We start from the raw sequence: 18,273 nt of genomic DNA on the forward strand, positions 1-18,273 counted from the left end.
CTCAGCTGACAAAAAGACCACCAAGGCACTCTCTAATTTCCAAAATCAGCTGCTCTGCTAGTCTTCATGCTTTGAGTGCTTGACACCACCTTCAGCTCCAAACAAAAGCTGCTGGGGTGGTACAGGAACAGAAGTACTTCTACCCAGGCAAGACTCACATCTTGTGACACTAATAAAGCTAAAGGAAGAAGAGATGGGGTCCATCATGATATGCCAAAGTCACTTGAAAGCACACAGGACTCTAACAAGGATGGGCACTGAATGACCAAAGGATGCAAGGCTGGGTTTTCTGTAATATGTAATGTACCATTACATACATAACATAACAATACATAATATTAATATGTAAAATGTGCTCTCCTACAGAGTGCTCCATGCAGGAACAGCACAGCTGAGAGGAAGCCTGCTCCAGCTCCTCTTTATAGGCTACTACATGCAAGGTACTCAGAGATACGCTGCAGATACTGCCCAGACAAGAAGGGCTTTGTTTCAAAGGACTGGCCATACCTTATAAACTTCCAGGTTTTTCTTTGAACAAACCATTCTGGTTGAACTATTTCTATGTATGCATCCCTAAACACACTACCACAAAGTCCCAGATAATGGCTCAAATTTTATAATAAATGATACATGCCATTACAAAAGAACAGCAAACTTTTCTGTAAACTAAATGAACTCAGGGATGAGTTCTTTCCCCACTGAAAAGAAGCCCATTAACTGCTAGTGTTCCTGATACTTTCTGACCATACTGATACTCTTCTGACTGTAACACTAAAGTAGGACAGGGTTAGATAGCAGCAACATGAAATACTGACACAGGACTTGAGAAATCTGTTATATTTATCTGTGGACTATTACAAGATAAACATGGACAATAGTTAAGAGTATTTCTGAAAGACATAGTTTGCAAAGAATATTTCAAAATTGCTAACTACAGCTCAATATCCAGTTAAATGGCATAGCCTTTAGAGAGTTTGGAAGAGATGACATATCAAGAGCAGGAATGTAAAATCTAACTTTCTAATCTTAGTTAACCTATCCAATACTGTCAAAAAGAATAAATCTTCTTTTTAATCAGATAATGCATTTTTCATCTCTTTCACAGGCCAAATTCAGTATGAAAGACAACTCTTACTGTCAAAGTCCCTAGCTGGACTTCACCCCAATAGGTAGCAATAAATTCCTAGCATCCTCATTGTATGTACTTAATTACAGAGAATTGCAAGATTTCAAAGCTTTTAAGAAGCATTTATACTGAATGTGTAAATATTTGGTTCATTATGAAATATTTGTTCTTTCATGCTAATATAGAGCATTGCAAACAATATTTCCAGTTGCCATGAAACAGTATCAAGAATGCCATATCCATATGGCAGAATCAGATAATTCATGTGATAATTGTGAACAGACTCTAAAAATAGATCTCCACAAGAACTACTCATTAACCTTGATAAGCAATATATGTGTTGAACTGCTGAAGTCCAAAAAAAGCTGAAATTCAGTTACCTAACTGCAGAACACCTAACATGGTTCCAGAAGCAACATAACTACTTTGCCTCAACCTGCACATCCAGGACATTATAGGCTTCACACTTGCCAGGCTCACTAACATGCCTAGGACAGCTTATGCCACCTCAAAGGGCAATGGACACCTAAATTTTGGTACCTTAATCCCATCCAAAGGAAAGCTTGCAGATAAACCAGTCACAAACAGAAATTCTTGTATGATCAGCCAACAGGCTATAAATACAGAATCACAAAATGTCACAGCTAGAGGCAGTCAAAAAGTTCATCTATTTATCTACTACAGATTAAGCATGACTGAAAGCTATCCAATCTATTCAAAGTTTTTAAAATGGGATGCTCTACAGTCTTCAGTCTGTTCCCATTAATATTACAGTTTTTACTTTTTGCCCTGTGCCTAATCTCACTTTAACAAAAATAAGCCATTTTTCAGTTCTCCAGCTCTTCAGTTAGAGCAACCAGTGATCCTTTATTACAGTGACTGTTTTTTTGGCACACAAACTTCCAGTGTCTCCACTTCAATCTCTTTTGTCTGCCAGCCTAAACAAACAGCTTCAACACTATTCAGAGGTGGAACTACCCAAGTCTCTATTTCTTGCTCCTTTCATATCAATACTGTCCAGGAGTGTTTTTAATTCTTCATAGGTAATACCCAGAACTGAAAACAGGATTCCAGCTTTGGACTCCCACTGAGAAAATAGTTACTTTCCCTTGTTCACCAGCACTACAATTCATCAGTCAGTCTATAATCCTTATGGTTCCTTCTGCAGTTCTGCCACACAGGTAGCTTGGTACTCATGTGCTTGAGCAGCTCCTGAATGTATTGCTTGACACAAAAAAAATAAAGGGTAAAGATCTCAGATAACAGGCCCACAACCAAAAGAGCATAACATCTGAAATGCACTATCTACTAAAGCCCTTATTTAGCCCAAGGTAACATGGCAGTCAACATATCTGAAGCTAACTAAAGGCAAAACACCATTTCTGCACAGCACAGGCCACATCTTGCACAAACAGAGCAAGAGAGTGTTTTATGAAACACTCTCTATAAAGCACTTCTTGATCAGGCAAAATTTCAGAGCTTAAAAAAGAAATACAAGTTTAAAAGACAAGCTACCCTAAGAAAGCTAATTAATGGAACAAAAAACCTGTAAGAAGTAATATCCTGAAACAAAGCTGGCCACCCCATGGTACAGGGTAACCACAGACCTTAGTGTTGGGCATCTGTGTGTGTGTTTTGGTTGTTTTGTTTTCAAGTCTCTGATGCACATGTTGCACCTGCTGAAGGAACTCACACGTGGGTTCTTTTCTGGTTTATGCTTAGAAATTTCAAGGAAACATTATAATGGCAATTTTAATATAATTTTGTTGATAAAGAGAATTAGCTAAGTTTTCCTTTCTTTTTCAGTAATGTTATTCAATGAGATAGGTGAACATCACTAATTGAAGTCCATTAAAAAAGCTTGTAGATAAAAACAATGACACGTTGAACACTTTCAAACTGAAAAAAATAAAACTATTAATGTGCCAATTTACATTATACATAACAGAGTGCTAAGCTTAATGTATACTAAAATGACATTTTAGTCGTAAGTATTTGATACACAAGTATAGTCTGACATCCCTGTTGTCTTCTCAATACAGCCTTGGAGGAAGCATTTTTGCCATTTGCTAAACTACCAGACTGCATAAATACAAAACATACTGTTCAAAAGCACTTAGATTTCTACATTCTACTCCAGATTACAATTTTGGCTTTTGCCATACAAAGTCTACCTTACAAAGAAGGTAATTGTTATCCTACAGTACAAAACCACATGCTATTTGAGACAGATTATTTTAAATCGACTGTCATAAGAAAACAGATTACTCACTCATCCAGGACATGAGGATCCTCAGGACTTTTATTTTCATACTCCAAAAGCTCAAGGAAACTCTGCATGTACCTGAAATAAGCAAAAATGAGAAAGTTAAAATACTTAAACCTAAAATACTTTTGGAATTTCTTTAATTTTAAGACTAGTGTCACCTAAAACAACAGAAGCATAATACACAGTTCTCTGCAAAGGCTAAAATTAAGTGGGATGCTGCAACAAAGGGAAAGAAAGCAACTACAATATATTATATTGAGTTAAAAAGTATTACTTATGACCTTACAGTCTGCAATTCTGGAAAACTGCTATATAAATCCAGCTGAAGTTAACAGGAGCAAAACCTCTCCACTGGTAGGTCTGTAATTTCAGATGCTTAGTTTGCCCCTGGGTCTTGATTTTTCTGCTCATGCACTCTTTACAAATGTTAAGTTTCTTCCCACACTCCCATGAGAGCAATCCACTTTTCCTTCCAAAATAAAACTCAAGGGAGCACTCCCCAAAAGCCACACTAACAGGAGTGCACCAAGTTGGTCCTACCACAGTCCTCCAGGAGAGCACGCCCATCCACATGCTCCCACATCTCCTCACACTGTGGCCATGTGACACAACCCTCACTTTCATAAAAACCCCTTACACAACACAGCTCCCTCCAGTTCAGACAGTTGGCTCACAGGAGATTAACTGAGGCTTAAAGCCACAGAAATACCCAGAGGACCCAAGTGAGATTTAAGGCAAAGAACCACTCTGTGTGAACACAACCAGCCTGCTCTGCAGGACACCAGCCCAACAGCAGTACAGATGCTGCCACCTCACATCACTGGGCCTCAGGACCAGGTATCCCCCCCGGAGTATGTTCATTTAGCAGTACAGATATAGCTTTAAAGACTACAGAACTGGGACTGTTTCCTGAAGTAACTCACACAAGGTATCAATCACACACACAAAAGGTAGGGTTTAAAGTCACCAGAAGGAGCTGTCATTCCACTCCTTTTGCCCTCCCTTTGCTCCTGGTTAAGCACTGCCACTTACACTACAATATCAACACTAATCATTTGTGTTTGTCAACAGCTGTAACTCCCTCCAATGCTGAAACAGACTGATAAAAAAAACCAAACACACCTCTGTCGCACATGAAAACAACTCACTGGAAGGTCTAAACAGCTAAAGGTACAGCACAAGAGCCTACAGAGGGAAAAAGCAAAACAAGTGACCAAGCAAAGCATTGACCAAGCCTTTCCCCTTTCAGTAGTAGCAACTCAGTAGATCAGATCAGCTCAACAGAATGGCCTATGCATAAGCTCTTTTGGTAGCAGTTCTATGTTAAGACCAACTTAATGAGGCTATTGAACTTCACCCTACATCTTCAAGCTACAGCAGAGTCAGCATTGTTGTTTACCTGACTCTCTCCAGAACCACCTGCTGCTTACTCCACTCCCATTTCAAGTTGCAACCACAGGTCACTTTGACATTCCTCAGGGAGAGTGACATTCCGTAGGGTGACTGACGTTTTCAACAGTCAGCAGACCAACACCAACTCCTGTCCCTCAGTGCGTTTGTGCACTTCTTCAGTCATCACAAATGATTACAGAAATCCCCCAAATGTTTGCCACTTACAAGTTAGGCAACTAGGTGATACCTCTAGTACTGCTTATTTTATAATGTGTTCCTTTATGCTGCTAAGAGATGACACCAGTTTACAACCACCATCACACACTCTGAACTCAGCTGCTCAACCTACAACAACAGACAAATTATGATCATCCTCATCCAAAGAGGTAAATGTTCTTCAACCCCGAACTTTGATAATATTATCAAAGTCCTGTTTCTGAAGGACACCAACACACTTGAGAAGCAACACAGCAGGTTACTACAGACCTCCTACCAGAAATCTCCAACATCAGCAGCCCTGTGCTGACACCATGGATAAAACACAGTGAATGCTGCTGGTACTCAAGGTTGCTCACACCGATTTTTGTGCTGTGTAGATTGGAATGGTTGCCTACCATTACTGCTACAAGTTGCATTGAGATTCATACTCTCTGTTAGCTTACTGGGACTTTGGTCCTAAGACTGCAGCCCCTGGAATAATTAGCCATCATTATTCCTGTGCTGAAGGATCAGTATTACTAGGATGTCGGGCAGGGGCAAGCCAAGTGTTTCTCTCATCTAATGCAGGACGTAATTGTGCAGAAAACAGTTTCAGTCAGAAAAAGACTAAAGTAGGTCTCAAGCACCAAAAAGCTACCAAACATGGTCACCAGCCTTCAGTGCAACCAGCAGCCAAACACCTTCTGAGGTCATTACGCTGCAGGCTCAACATAGCACCAGTGAGGAATTCTGAAACAAAAGAAAATTACACTAACTAAATGTTCTAAGGAAATTTATAAATGTGCTGAAGTAACTACTCTTTAATCTCTGTGGTGATGGAGAAACTACAAAAACAAGCAATGCTTTTCCTTTAGGGTTATCAACAACATTTAGATGTCTCTTTCTGATTCTAAAGTAAAAGAATACTACCTTAGAAGTTCACTACCAAAAGCACTGCATCCAGCCAGTCAGAGGGACTAGCTCAGAGAAGAGGTTCACTTCAAATCTAAGTTACTCAAATTTCTTCCAAGCCCTTGACTAAACAAAGCTAGGAAAAGGTAACCTTATGTCAAACAAATCCAACCACTATATGTCACCCAGTCTGGGATATTGTAATACCCTGTGCATTATCTCAAGTCTCTCAATAGAAACTTGGAGCTGCAAATGCTGTACATCTTCTTCTTTTACACAGGTGTGATCTCCAGTTTGTACACCAAATTCAGCCCCCTCACACACTCCCTCCCAAACACCTCAAAATTAAAAAAATGAAGCAAAAATATGTTTAAAAGGAAATTCATGAGTCTGGTTAGAATTAAGTAATTCACAGCACTGTCTTAACCACCATCACCATTACACTTTGCCAAAAAGTGAGCAGTCAGCAACACAGTTAATTCCTGTAACAGTGTGTGGAAAAGGTAATTCCCCTTTCATAAAATCCATCTATTTCCTTGCATTTGCTTTTGATTTGAACTGTGGGTGCAGATAGGAATAAATCCTATAGTTAACACCTTCATTTATCAAGCAATGAAAATCAAGACCTGGTGATGTTTAACTATAATTCACATACAATTACCAGCCAGAAAGAAAAAAGGAGAAAACTACTGGAATAATGCATGACTTGCTGTATCATTAGTAAATCAATACAACTATACAAGACACACATCTACAAAAAAAAAAATCCCAGCACATAGGAAAAAAAGGGAATGTCAGTTATATTTTGCTGTCTTTAGTGAGTCATCAAAAGAAAAAAATCAAAGCCAATGCCCTTCAAATCTGTTGTCTTTCTGGTGTTTAATTTTTTATCACAATTCAGTGCAATTCATCGGGCAAGATCTTTAGTTTCAAGCACCCTTTAGCCTTGTTCTTTTCTTAATTACTGCCAGGTAGATTGAATTCTTGTTAGTCTGCCAGTTGCAGTAATTTTAGAATGGCACACTTCATACATGAAAGCACTGTAAATGCCCATAATGTTAACTTTGGATTTTCTTTTCTTTTTTAATTCATGCAAGATACTTTTGCTTTTTTCCTCGATGTGTATTTCACTAAGATATTCCTGTAGAATCACTCTAATACCAAAGCACTAAAAAGATAAAACAAATCTCCATGGTAACACAATCTTGTTAATACAGTCTCAGTGTAGAAAACAGAGAAAGAAACAATTATTAATCCCCAAACTGTACTTATTTCTCTAATGGCTCTTTCCCAAGAGATAAATAGAAATGTATAGCATCTTCTAAGGAAAAGTGCTAAAGAAAAATAGAGAAATTTGGCCAGGGCTAAATAAAATGGGAATTTTACATATGACTGAGTAACATATTGTGCAAACCTCACATTTACTTTAGATATTCTACAAGCTCTGACCTTATCCATTCTAAGGTTTTATTGTAACTATTTCCCCTGGTCACATCACATTAGTGACCATATCCTTTATTACACAATTGTGCCAAGTGTTCAATGTCCTACCTGCAGTGCACTTTAGCTAGAGTGCCTAAAAAAGGCCCACTTCTTTGGAACTAGGAAGTTGCTCATTAATTTTGAAGAACTGACAAGGTGTTGATTGCTGATCTGCCTGCTATTTGGAATCATCACAGTTCACAGTCAGGACATATTAACTGTGTTTTTGTCTGGATCCACACAAAAGATACACATAAACAAAGTTATAAACTCAAACTGGGACAGAGCTCATGTTTTACCTTTGCACAGACTGAAACACAAACCCATTATTTTTGGTTTGTTCACAGTTCACTCTCGGGGTAATGCCAGCTCCATTCCTGAAAACATAAGTGACCAGCACAGAGGAAGGACAGCGGACTTGCCTCTCCTCAGTGCTGCACACATCAGGCTGAGGAACCCAGAAAGGAAGGAGAAAAAAACTGAACAGTGCACCTTTCCTGGGAGCAATCAGGCAATCAGCTGTAAATTCTGTCAGGCAGGGAAGTGCAGTCAAGGAGCATGGTACAGGAAGCAAAGTGCCTCCAGCACAGCCATGGAGATGGATGGATTAGAGAACCGAGGGAACAGGGATTGCCTGAAGCAGGGAGCATTTTCTCAGAAATGACAAAATGAGGTTGCTTCCCAAGGGAACCATAAGGGCCAAGGAAATTCATGTAATCCAGAATGTTTGATGCCTGGATGGAGAGAGGATTGATGGGAAAGGATCCATGCTGTACTGTAGGCAGGGTTAACTTGCTTTCTGATTCCACTGAAACTAAGTTCCATCTATTTACAGAGCCTATTTAATTTAAAAGTCCAATAAAACCCACTTTAAAGATTAGGACTTTCTTGTATTATTTTCTGGCATGCTGACATTAAGGAATAGACTGGGAACTCAAATTTTAAAGCTCCAGTTTATTTGGAGTCTCACCAAAAGCACATAAAAAAGATTTCTGGTGTTAAGTGGTAGCAGAAAAAAATCATAAATATGCTTGTGACTACATAAATTGCTGAAAATTAGCAGATAAACATGTTAAAGTGAATGCATTAAATGTCCTTGCTCACTTGTGGCAAATGTACATCATATTTTTGTTTGCATATTAATAAACTGCCAAGCTTCCTCAACCTATGGCATAGCAAAACCAAAGGATCATGAAATCTGACCTGAAAAAACCCCAACTTTCCTGCAGTGTTTTTGAAGTGCATCAAGACAAGGTTTTTTAATTTTAAAAGTTCACAAAACAGCTGAACAGCTAAATTTATATTTACTTACTCTGCTGCATAAAATTCAGGAATCTCTCTCTCTCAGTATGTCTAAGCTTTAGGTTAAGAATCTATAAATACATTTCAAAACCTGCCATCAGCATAGCTGCATAATACTCAAGGTCACTCACACTGAAGTTTGTAAAACTCTTTAGCTTCCATAAAGACCAAAATAAAACTTAAAGGAAATTTTGACCAAGGTTCATCACCTGGACTTACAAACTACAGGTAAATGTTTAATAAAGCAATTAAAAACCTCTGAATAGAAAAATAAGAACTATGATCTTTAAAGTCCACATCAGGAAAAAAGATGCTACAACTATTTTTGATAATTCTGACATCAGATCACAAAAATATTCATCTCAGTGAAGATACTCCTTTCCACTAAAACTGTTAGTTAACTGTGGATCCAAATTAGAAGATCATTACAGAAAACATTTTTATTTCAAACTTTCATCTCTGGGTCAGATATTTTAGCCCATTAAATTAACTATTGGTCTACAGCTGTGATAGTGCAAATCACATTATCATAGAACACTTGATACTGGGTTTTTCCTCCTTTTTTTTTTCCCTTTTTTAATCAGTACTATGTATTGTGGCCGTAGAAGTCAATGCATGAGTCCTCAAATCTCTTAAACAAAAATTCTGAAGGGGGCATCCACTCCAAAAACCCATTCAGTTCCTTTGCCAGAATTGATCCAAATGTTGTTTGGTCTGCATTAGCAGGGCAGAAGCTTATGCCACAGCACAGATATTTGGACTAGAAGAATTATGCAGTAGAGTCACTACAGAAAAATTATTTCCTCTTCTTCATTCACCGATCTGTCAACATTCCACTAAAGACAGCTTCACAAGTCATCCAGATTAGAAAAACCCAGAAGGCCTACATATTATCCATCCTTTCCTATTTGGCATAACAACTGCCAAAGACATCAGGAAGATGATAAAAGGCTTCAAACCTTGCAAGCTGCCACTTAACCACAAAGTGATTATTATTGTGTGGCTCCAGAGCATTTACACTTATTTGAAGCACTTAATCTCTATTTCCAAAGTGGTCATCCAGACAGATAGTATTACCTTTCACAGACAAACACAATACCACATATCCTAATTTATATTTTCTAAGTCTGAAGCCTGATAAATAAGAAACCCAACCCAGTAGTCAATGTAGAGCCAGCATGGAAGCTCTTGGCTCAAGGGCTATGACTGAATTTAACACAAGCTACATTAGCTGCTGCTATAGTAGAATAAGCTGCTATTCACAAAGGGAAGTCTGTTGTATACTGCAAAGATATTTTGGATCGAGTATTTGTAGATAAAGAGACAATAAATGCCCCATGAACAACAGTTTTTTAGAGCTTAGTACATACAAGGCAGGAGTCTCCAATCCTCACTGAACATGTAAGCAGGCTAGAAATTAATTACTGTGGAAAAGATGACAGGACTTTGAGTCACTTTGGATCTACACTAGTTACTACAACAGAGAATGTTGTTGACTGGATGACATCAGATTTCTGACCCATTCCATAACTTCCACTGACTACCAGGTTATGTTTTTAAAGATTTAGAAATGAGAAGAACAGGAGGTTTAAATTTTCTCTCAGCATTTTTGACAAAGAAAGAATAAGGAGAAAGAAGGAGCTATTTCAAGTCATGACTGCAATACAGTAAGGAATGCTTAAAAACCTTGCTCTTCAAGTTATTGATTCATTCCGATTAGCTGAGAGACAAGAGTATGCTTTTATTGACTTACAAGACTAACTTACAAATTCTTACCTAAGATCCATATTAGAGTATTTACTTAACATTAGACAGAAGAAAATGAAACTTCATTTGACAAGACACATACACTATCAACAATTCAAGGCAGAAAACCGATTCAGAACAACTCAATCTTGTTGCAAGCAGAGCAACACACAACGTTAGTTTTACAACCATTTTTCAATGCACTTTTCTTAAACTTACCAACTCTGCACTAGCCCAACTGAAGGCCTGTTAAGTAAGTTATCAGGCAACAAATTGACTTCTCTCATGGTGTTTGCCAGTCGCACAGGGAGTTCTTTCCGCAGAAACATGTATGACGTCTTCTCACATGCATTGTCACGACCTGTTAGAGGGAAGGAAAAACAGATGCCCGTTGCAGCAGATCAAAGTTTAGACTTCCCAGTGCTAGAAGATTTTAAAAAAACTTGTGAAACAAAATACAGTTTTAAAACAATTTCAGTGCCCACCTTCACTTCCTCTCACTCCCAAGACACATATTAAACTTTTACCTTCCTAGAGGGTAACCATTTTTATCTGACATTTTTCCTCAATTCACATCATCCCATCTTTTCGCCTATAAACAAAAGTCTTTCATCCTAGAGATAAAATTCATCAAATATCAAATATTTGATATTAGCTGGAAATAAGACCCCAAAATACTAATTTTTATCAGTACAACTTTTATACTAAAGTGAGCTTTTAAAAAGTGAATGCTGCACACATAACTGCGGGTAAGGAGTGAAAGCAAAAGACAAAGCAGCATGACAACAGTTCAATGACATTTCACATCTGTCACAAGTTCTTCAGACTTACTAAGTACTTAAACATTTGAGCAGCACCTGGAGGGAGCAGCAAAGGTCATAGCCCTCCTAGGTCTAGCCTACAAAATTCTCACCAGCAACCTGAAAGGAATGTGCAGTACTCATCACCACATTCCCATCTGGAAAAGCAGCAGCTGAGATTATCTTTGACTCTCACTTTTAAAACAGATTTTTATCCAGCACAGTATTTTGAAAATAATATATATATATATGTATAAAAATCCAAACCAGTAAAGTAACAATACTTCCTTGGAGATCTAGTTAAAATAGTGATAATTCTCTGAAGCCACCCTAAACAAACCAAAAGACATGACTAAGAGCAATCTTAAGCTAAATTAGTTACTAAAGATACGTATAAAATTTTAACTACAAATATTTAAAAGCAAGAGATGTTAAGACACTTGTCCCAGTAGTTCAGGTCTGGGGGACCAGACCTGACTTGACAGTTTTTTGTATTTTGCAGCATTTCACAAGTGGGGGAAGTCTCCATCATAACTAATTTCCAAAGAGTCCAAGTAAATAAAAATAAAAAAAATAAAATAAATAAAAATCCATGTTTTACTTGTAATGAACACTCAGTATTCTGCTTTCATCTAAAAAGACAGCAAATGCCTTTTGTGATGATAACCAGTTCAACTGCCTGCACAATTTGTGAGTGAATGGAAGAGCCATAAATTATGTTCAAGCAAACCAGAAAGTGTTAAAAGCACTGCCAGGCACATAATCACTGAGATTCGCAATTTGAAAGACTCAAGTACAATGCAACCAGCACAATCAAAGTGATACTTTTTAAGACAGTGCCATTATAATCACAGTTTTCACTTTCTTATCATAGGTAACATGCATTGACAGATTAGTTCCCAAACCCTAACACAAGCTTGAGGAATATGCAGGAAGGATTACGGTTTCATTTTTTTCTTGCTCATTTAGGTATCTTCAATCAGTGGATCATTAAATTCTGTTAGTGTCAGCAATTCTATTATAGTTTTTCCAGCAAACATCTGGACTTATTTTACTTACTCTCTTTCTCACATCTCCAGTTACAGACACGCACATGCTGTCAAAATTAGACAAAGGAAACAAGACATTATGTTGTTTTCTGTAAAGCACAGTAATGATTTCAGAGTTCAATCCTTCAAGTAAGTGAGATACTAATTCACCTACAATAGAGGACAGACACTTGTCTGTCCACAAGTCACTGTATAAGTATACAGTGGGTCTTTCAAGACTGTGGTTGGACAGCAGGAAAGACTGACTAGCTCACCCTATACCCTCTGAGCTGGAAAACCCCTCGGAACAAAGACAACAACTGCTTCTTCCCAACAGTGACTGAGCAAGTTCTGTTATTTTCTAGGCAATAAAAAGCAAAAGCAATGAAAGACAGCCCAGACAGTAAAGGACCCTCAGCTGGTGAGGGTCTGTGAAAGGCCGTGGGGGCCCTTCACAGACACAGTCCCCAGGTTTGTGCAAGGAGACAACAAAAGCTGCTACTGCAAAGCAGGACTGGCAGAAGGGACCCACTTCCTCTCCTTCCCCAAGCCAGGGCACATCTCTATTCAACCTGTCTCACTCCAGCAGATTTAAACTGTCTATTTTTAAGGAGTTGCCTTGCCCTGTTGTACTGCTACATTTTAGGTACAGAGCCCTTTGGGGTCCCTTTGCATGCTCAGTGCAGGGAAAGGAAAGGAAGCTCTGGTTAAACCCTTCCTAACTTTCAAGTTTGCTTTAGCATAACTTCAGTTCATCTTTTTGGTTTGGGGCACGTGGTCAATGCATCATCTGCTCAGCTGCAGGCAGTTTATCTGAGAGCCTCCACAGGGTTGCTTCAGCTACTAACATAAGGTCAGCTACCTGCCTGCCAGACAGCATGTGCCTGGGAAGAGAGAATGGCTGCTCACCAGGATCAGCACTAATTAGAGATCCTCCAACTTCCAAAGCAAAAGCAAACTGTGTCCTAACAGCTGCTCCTTAGCTGCTGTTCCTCACAGCAACAACTGTACAACCACTTCCACGAAAATGAGTGACATCCTGCTAAGTAAAGAAACCTCCTAAGTCTGTAAGTTAGGTATTTTCTTAATATAATTTATCATACACAGGCCTGATAAATTATATGATAGTTGTATGTATGATGAAGTTCATCTAAGTTTTAAAGATATTTCCAGAAATAACATTCTAATAAGCTGCAATGAGACTTCAGTAGGTTTAGCCTACAGTCAGACAAATTTTTTTTAGAAGTTGGCTTTATTTTTGATCTATTAGTTCCACCTTTTTCAAAATATACAGCATTCTTTCTTGATTTTGTTATGACTCCAGCTGAGTCAATACACATCGCCAGAACCAGGCTTTTGTCTTAAACACCACAGGCTAAAGCCAGTTTAAATCTATCGGTTTCAATTCAAGGGAATTTGATGTCACTCTCTCAAGGTTAAAGTGTAAGTTAAATTTGTGAATTATCTCTCCTTGATTTATGCTGCAGCCCTCAAGAAGTTACTCAATAATACAATATATAAAACAATGACCTGCTCACCTTGGTATGAAATCAAATTCATCTTATACCCTAGTGCAAACTACATTGCACCAGGCATCAAGGGCTGTATTTAGATTTCTTTCCAAACTCTTTAAAAGCATGCTTTCAAAAAACTGAAAATGAAAATATCTGAAGACTCAAAGTGAAACACTTCTTACCAAGAAAGCCAAGAAGAAAGGAAAGCAAGACATCACATGATATATGGGTTTCACAATTTTACACACACTATCAACACGTGTTTGCCAATGTCTGTAAAACAGCAATGCTTGATTTTGATTGAACAATAATTCAGTTTTGTGGTTTTCAGTGGAAAAATTTTGCAGACCAAATTCTCAAGTCAGGCATTGAAAACAAGTTTCCTTCAATGAAGAGCATCACATTAGGGCAAGACAAAGAACAAACCAAACAGAATAAGACCCCTTTGTTACAGATCTGCTCTACTGCAGGAGCAAAGCAGTCCCATGCTACTCTTCACTATAGAAAATAACTATAAAGTAACTATGTTTTCTAAGAGATTAGGTTTTAGTTCAGGGTCAAGAGGCTAGATTATATTCAATGAGAAGAGTAAAAATCTGAGGTTATACTTCCAAGCTGATTAAAAAACTCCCAGATCATATCTATGCCATGTGCAACTTAAATCCAGAATTTGACCTGAGGATAAAAGAAAAACACCCAAAACATCCCACTTTACTGGTATATTACATCAATTTCCAAGTATCTTCCAGAATGTAGATGGACCAAGCAGAAATCCAGACAACAGTAAAACAGTCTGGGACACAGGAATGAATCATTCTGATTGGACTGACCTAAGAATAAATAGATCAAGGATACAGTAACATTCTTCAAAGCCTCTCTGTTCCCTACAGAGAAGGCAGCAGCAACCTTGTCCAACAAGAGCCAAACTATTAGACTCAAACTGCAGAATATTCAAGTCAGAATAAGTTGCAGAAGCGCCTTGATGGTAAACATTGTGAAAGACAGCAACCTGCTCTTATTTTTAGCCAACTCTTTTACTAGTGAAGGTAAATATCTGACTAAAATTACATTAAGATTCAGTCTCCAAAATGGAGATTACACTGAACACTGCCTAACATTCTTTGTGGCCCTAACTGTCTCATGACCCAAAGAGGAAGAAAGATCACCTAATATCTTATCAATCACCTGCAAAAAGAAGGCAGTGCAATTTTGCACAGGGAGAGAAGTGAACAAGAAGTAGGAACTCTGAAGAAAGTCAGAGTTAGCAAAACCACAGCATAGATGGCATAAATTAGGTTATACAATAATAGCTACTTTGACAGAAAAATGGTAATAGAAAGCAAGATATTTGTGAAGAAAGTAATCTTCAAATTATTACTATTGCACGCATACTTAGTGCAAAAACTGAAAGAAATGTCAAGTGTCACCACAGTAGGTCTTTAAAAAGACTGTAAAAAAAGGACTGTTTAATAAACCTTCTACTGTCTTCAACCTTCTGAACCATCTTACCTGTCTGGGCTAATCAGTCACCCTATACAAAAGTCATATAGAAAAGCACATTCATGACCTACTCTTGGGATTTCTAAATCGTCAGGTCAAAACTAGCACCAGACTGTGAGGCCAATCTTGAGACTCTTTTGTTTAAGAACAAGTCAATGTAATGGACTGACAACAGATACAGCCTTAAACTCAGTGAAAATGAGAAGATACATTAGGCAAACAAGGATCTAAGCAGTGATTTCCTGGACTTTACATCAAACTAAGGTCAGTGAAGAATATTCTATGGACAACTTTCCACCTAACAGCCTTACACAGGACAGAAACAAGCCAGGGTTTGTAATAATACAGTGGGAATAGTACCTGTACAAACACTGGAACAGTCACCACCTACGAGAGAGCGAATGTCTCTAAATGATGACGGATTTGCTTATGCAGTGAAGCATGATACATCTGAAGAATGATTTGACTGCTCTTGCTCATGTTTAAGCTGAAAAATGTAGCTAAACTTAATACAATAAGAATAATAAGTTCAAATGTCATTAAAAAATTCATACACAAGGTGATATTTAATATTAAATATTAAATCAATTTTCTTAGATATAAAAGATGTTAGACCTTTCCACCAAAACATAAATCATGCCAATTATTCAATTAGACAGGTATCAGAGGGGGAAAAAAATTAAGAAAATATATGAATAAAACACAACTCGGAACCTTTAAGGTAATGTAGGTCACAAAAGCAAGTTTGAATGCACTAGGTCTTCTAAATGTAATGCCATCAGAGGGGAAAAGATAAGAAGCGGAATGTTTCGGGATTATATATCAATATTATCACTGGTGGACCTTCCATCCAAAGGAACTCAGGAAACAGTTGTACTTTCAGACAGTTTTCCCTACTGCTCTATTTTCTCCTCTCTGAGGTTCAACTCTTCTCTGAACATTTACTCATCTCCTCTGTTTTTCTCTTTCACCTTTTACCCCACAGTGCTAAGAAACGAAAAACAAATTAGGTAACTCTTGGAAAGTTGGACTCAGAGAAAACTTTTGTTCTGGGTCCTGCAGCAAGAGACACAAACAGTGTAGAGGCCATTCACACACATACAGCCGACCTGATTCAATTATGGCAAATTCTACAAGTGGCCAGAGCAATACTGTGCTGTCCAAGACTGAGATTACAAAAGGATTAGTTCCATATGGAAGGCTGTACACAAACCTCCATTTTGCTGCAGAAGAGCGCAGAAACTCAGTATGAGACCATGAACTCTGGTTCCAAAGCTCTCAGTTCAGCTGCCAGATTCCCACAGTCATGAATACCCATTTGAGAACAGACTACAGCAACAGCCCTTCACAAGTGATGATCAAAGTCACCTACTTCGAAAACCTAATATGGCTGTCACATCCCCAGCAGTTACTGAGCTGCCAAGGTCACATCATAAAAGCATCAGTAGTTTCTGAATATTAACACTTATCTGTCATAGGAGACAGGAAAAGAAGAAACTAAGTGCTCTTTTTAGTCTTTCCACTGCACTCCAAGGTCTAGTTCTCACCATTAACATGTATGGAATGCCAGAGACATTAGATACTGTATTACTTCGAGACTCAAAAGCAGCAAAGTCCCACCTATTGTGCATCAGAGACAAGAGACTCCATTTAGAATCCATAAAAACAAGATCAGAAGCCTTTCATTGTGAAACTACTACTACTGCTTTTAGATAGGGCAAAAGGAAGACAGACAGGAAGGCAGCAGTGATGGACCATACCTACTCTCTTGAGCTTCTGGGATACTTTATAGCTCCTGTACAGGCAAACAAAACAAAAACAAGTAAAGCAGTGACATGCAGAAATCCTCAAAAGCATACACATCAAGATCTATGCATCAGAGCAGATTGAACAAAGGCTAAAATAAATAACTTGCTGAAGCAAGGAAAACAGAACTTAAGAAAGACTGTTGAATTCCAATGATTACACACCATTTCAGGAGCATGGCCTATTTATTAAAAGACAAACAAGCTATGCTTGCACAGTCCCAGTAAATGTGGCTACAAAACAAAATCTTGCAAAACAATCCCAACTCCAAAAGTATTCCTGTTGCCCAACAGAAACAATGGCATTTTTAGCATACTCTGTAGGTATTTATCTCACCAACCACTAAAATTATCAATCTCATAAAGAGCATACAGGATTTGGTTGGTTGGTTGGTAAAACCCAATGAAGATGATGAAGCAGAGGGAAAAAGAACACACACACATCACTGGAAATGTTGACTCCTGCTGACTCTTCCTCTCTACCACAGGCTGCATCTAAGAAATGTGTATTTTAAAACTGGACCTACCACGTTGTTCTACAGAACAGCAACCACAGCCCATACAGCTGTTCTGACACAGGGAGCCTGAAGATGGACAAATTCAAGGATCTGTCCCACACTAACCTCAGGTACTAAGCCTGTTTTTGGACACTTCAGAACTAAGCTTCAGCCAAAGTTCTATCACAGCTCTCTAAGGCTACTTCCATAAACCCTTGCAATTGTTTCATGCAAATGCCCTGTTTTAAGGGCATGGTTTCATTCTGCACATATGACCGGCATATAAAGAGACTGATTCTACATCAGTAAGGAAACTGAAGAAACTCCGAAGTTTCAAAAAAATGAAACTTGAAGAATTAAGGACAAAAATTTGTTTTAGATTTTACTGAACTATAATAAACTTAACACTTTTATGAAGTCTGAACAATTAAGTTCTGTTAAACAACTGCTGCCAGAAAGTCAGGTAAAGCCAGAGGAACTGAAGCCTGCAAGTAAACTTTCCCACATTTTCTTTCCCTTCTTCAGCCCAGTTCCCATGACTAGTTGGGCCTTTGCAGGCTATGGAAAAGGCACACTGTGAGGTGCTCAAGTCTTCTCAATCTACATGATTTATGGTCAGAGATGAGAACCCAGCTGTCAACACTGTACAACCATTGATTCCCACATTTCCACTCTGTGTCATTTCATTGCTAAGTACAGTCC

The 18,273-nt window shown here is 38.2% G+C and overlaps 1 protein-coding gene across 1 annotated transcript in view; it reads right to left on the reverse strand.

Annotated features, from left to right (window-relative positions):
• The window catches only part of PDK3 (pyruvate dehydrogenase kinase 3), a 51,536-nt gene that overhangs the window by 22,278 nt on the left and 10,985 nt on the right, over positions 1 to 18,273 (reverse strand). The window contains 2 exon segments of the mRNA XM_018073230.2: positions 3,399 to 3,470; positions 10,647 to 10,788. Of these exon segments, the coding sequence (XP_017928719.2) occupies positions 3,399 to 3,470; positions 10,647 to 10,788 (214 nt within the window).

This window comes from Manacus vitellinus, unplaced genomic scaffold, assembly GCF_001715985.3.
Source record: "Manacus vitellinus isolate BGI_N305 unplaced genomic scaffold, ASM171598v3 scaffold_7_pilon, whole genome shotgun sequence".
NCBI lineage: Eukaryota > Metazoa > Chordata > Aves > Passeriformes > Pipridae > Manacus > Manacus vitellinus.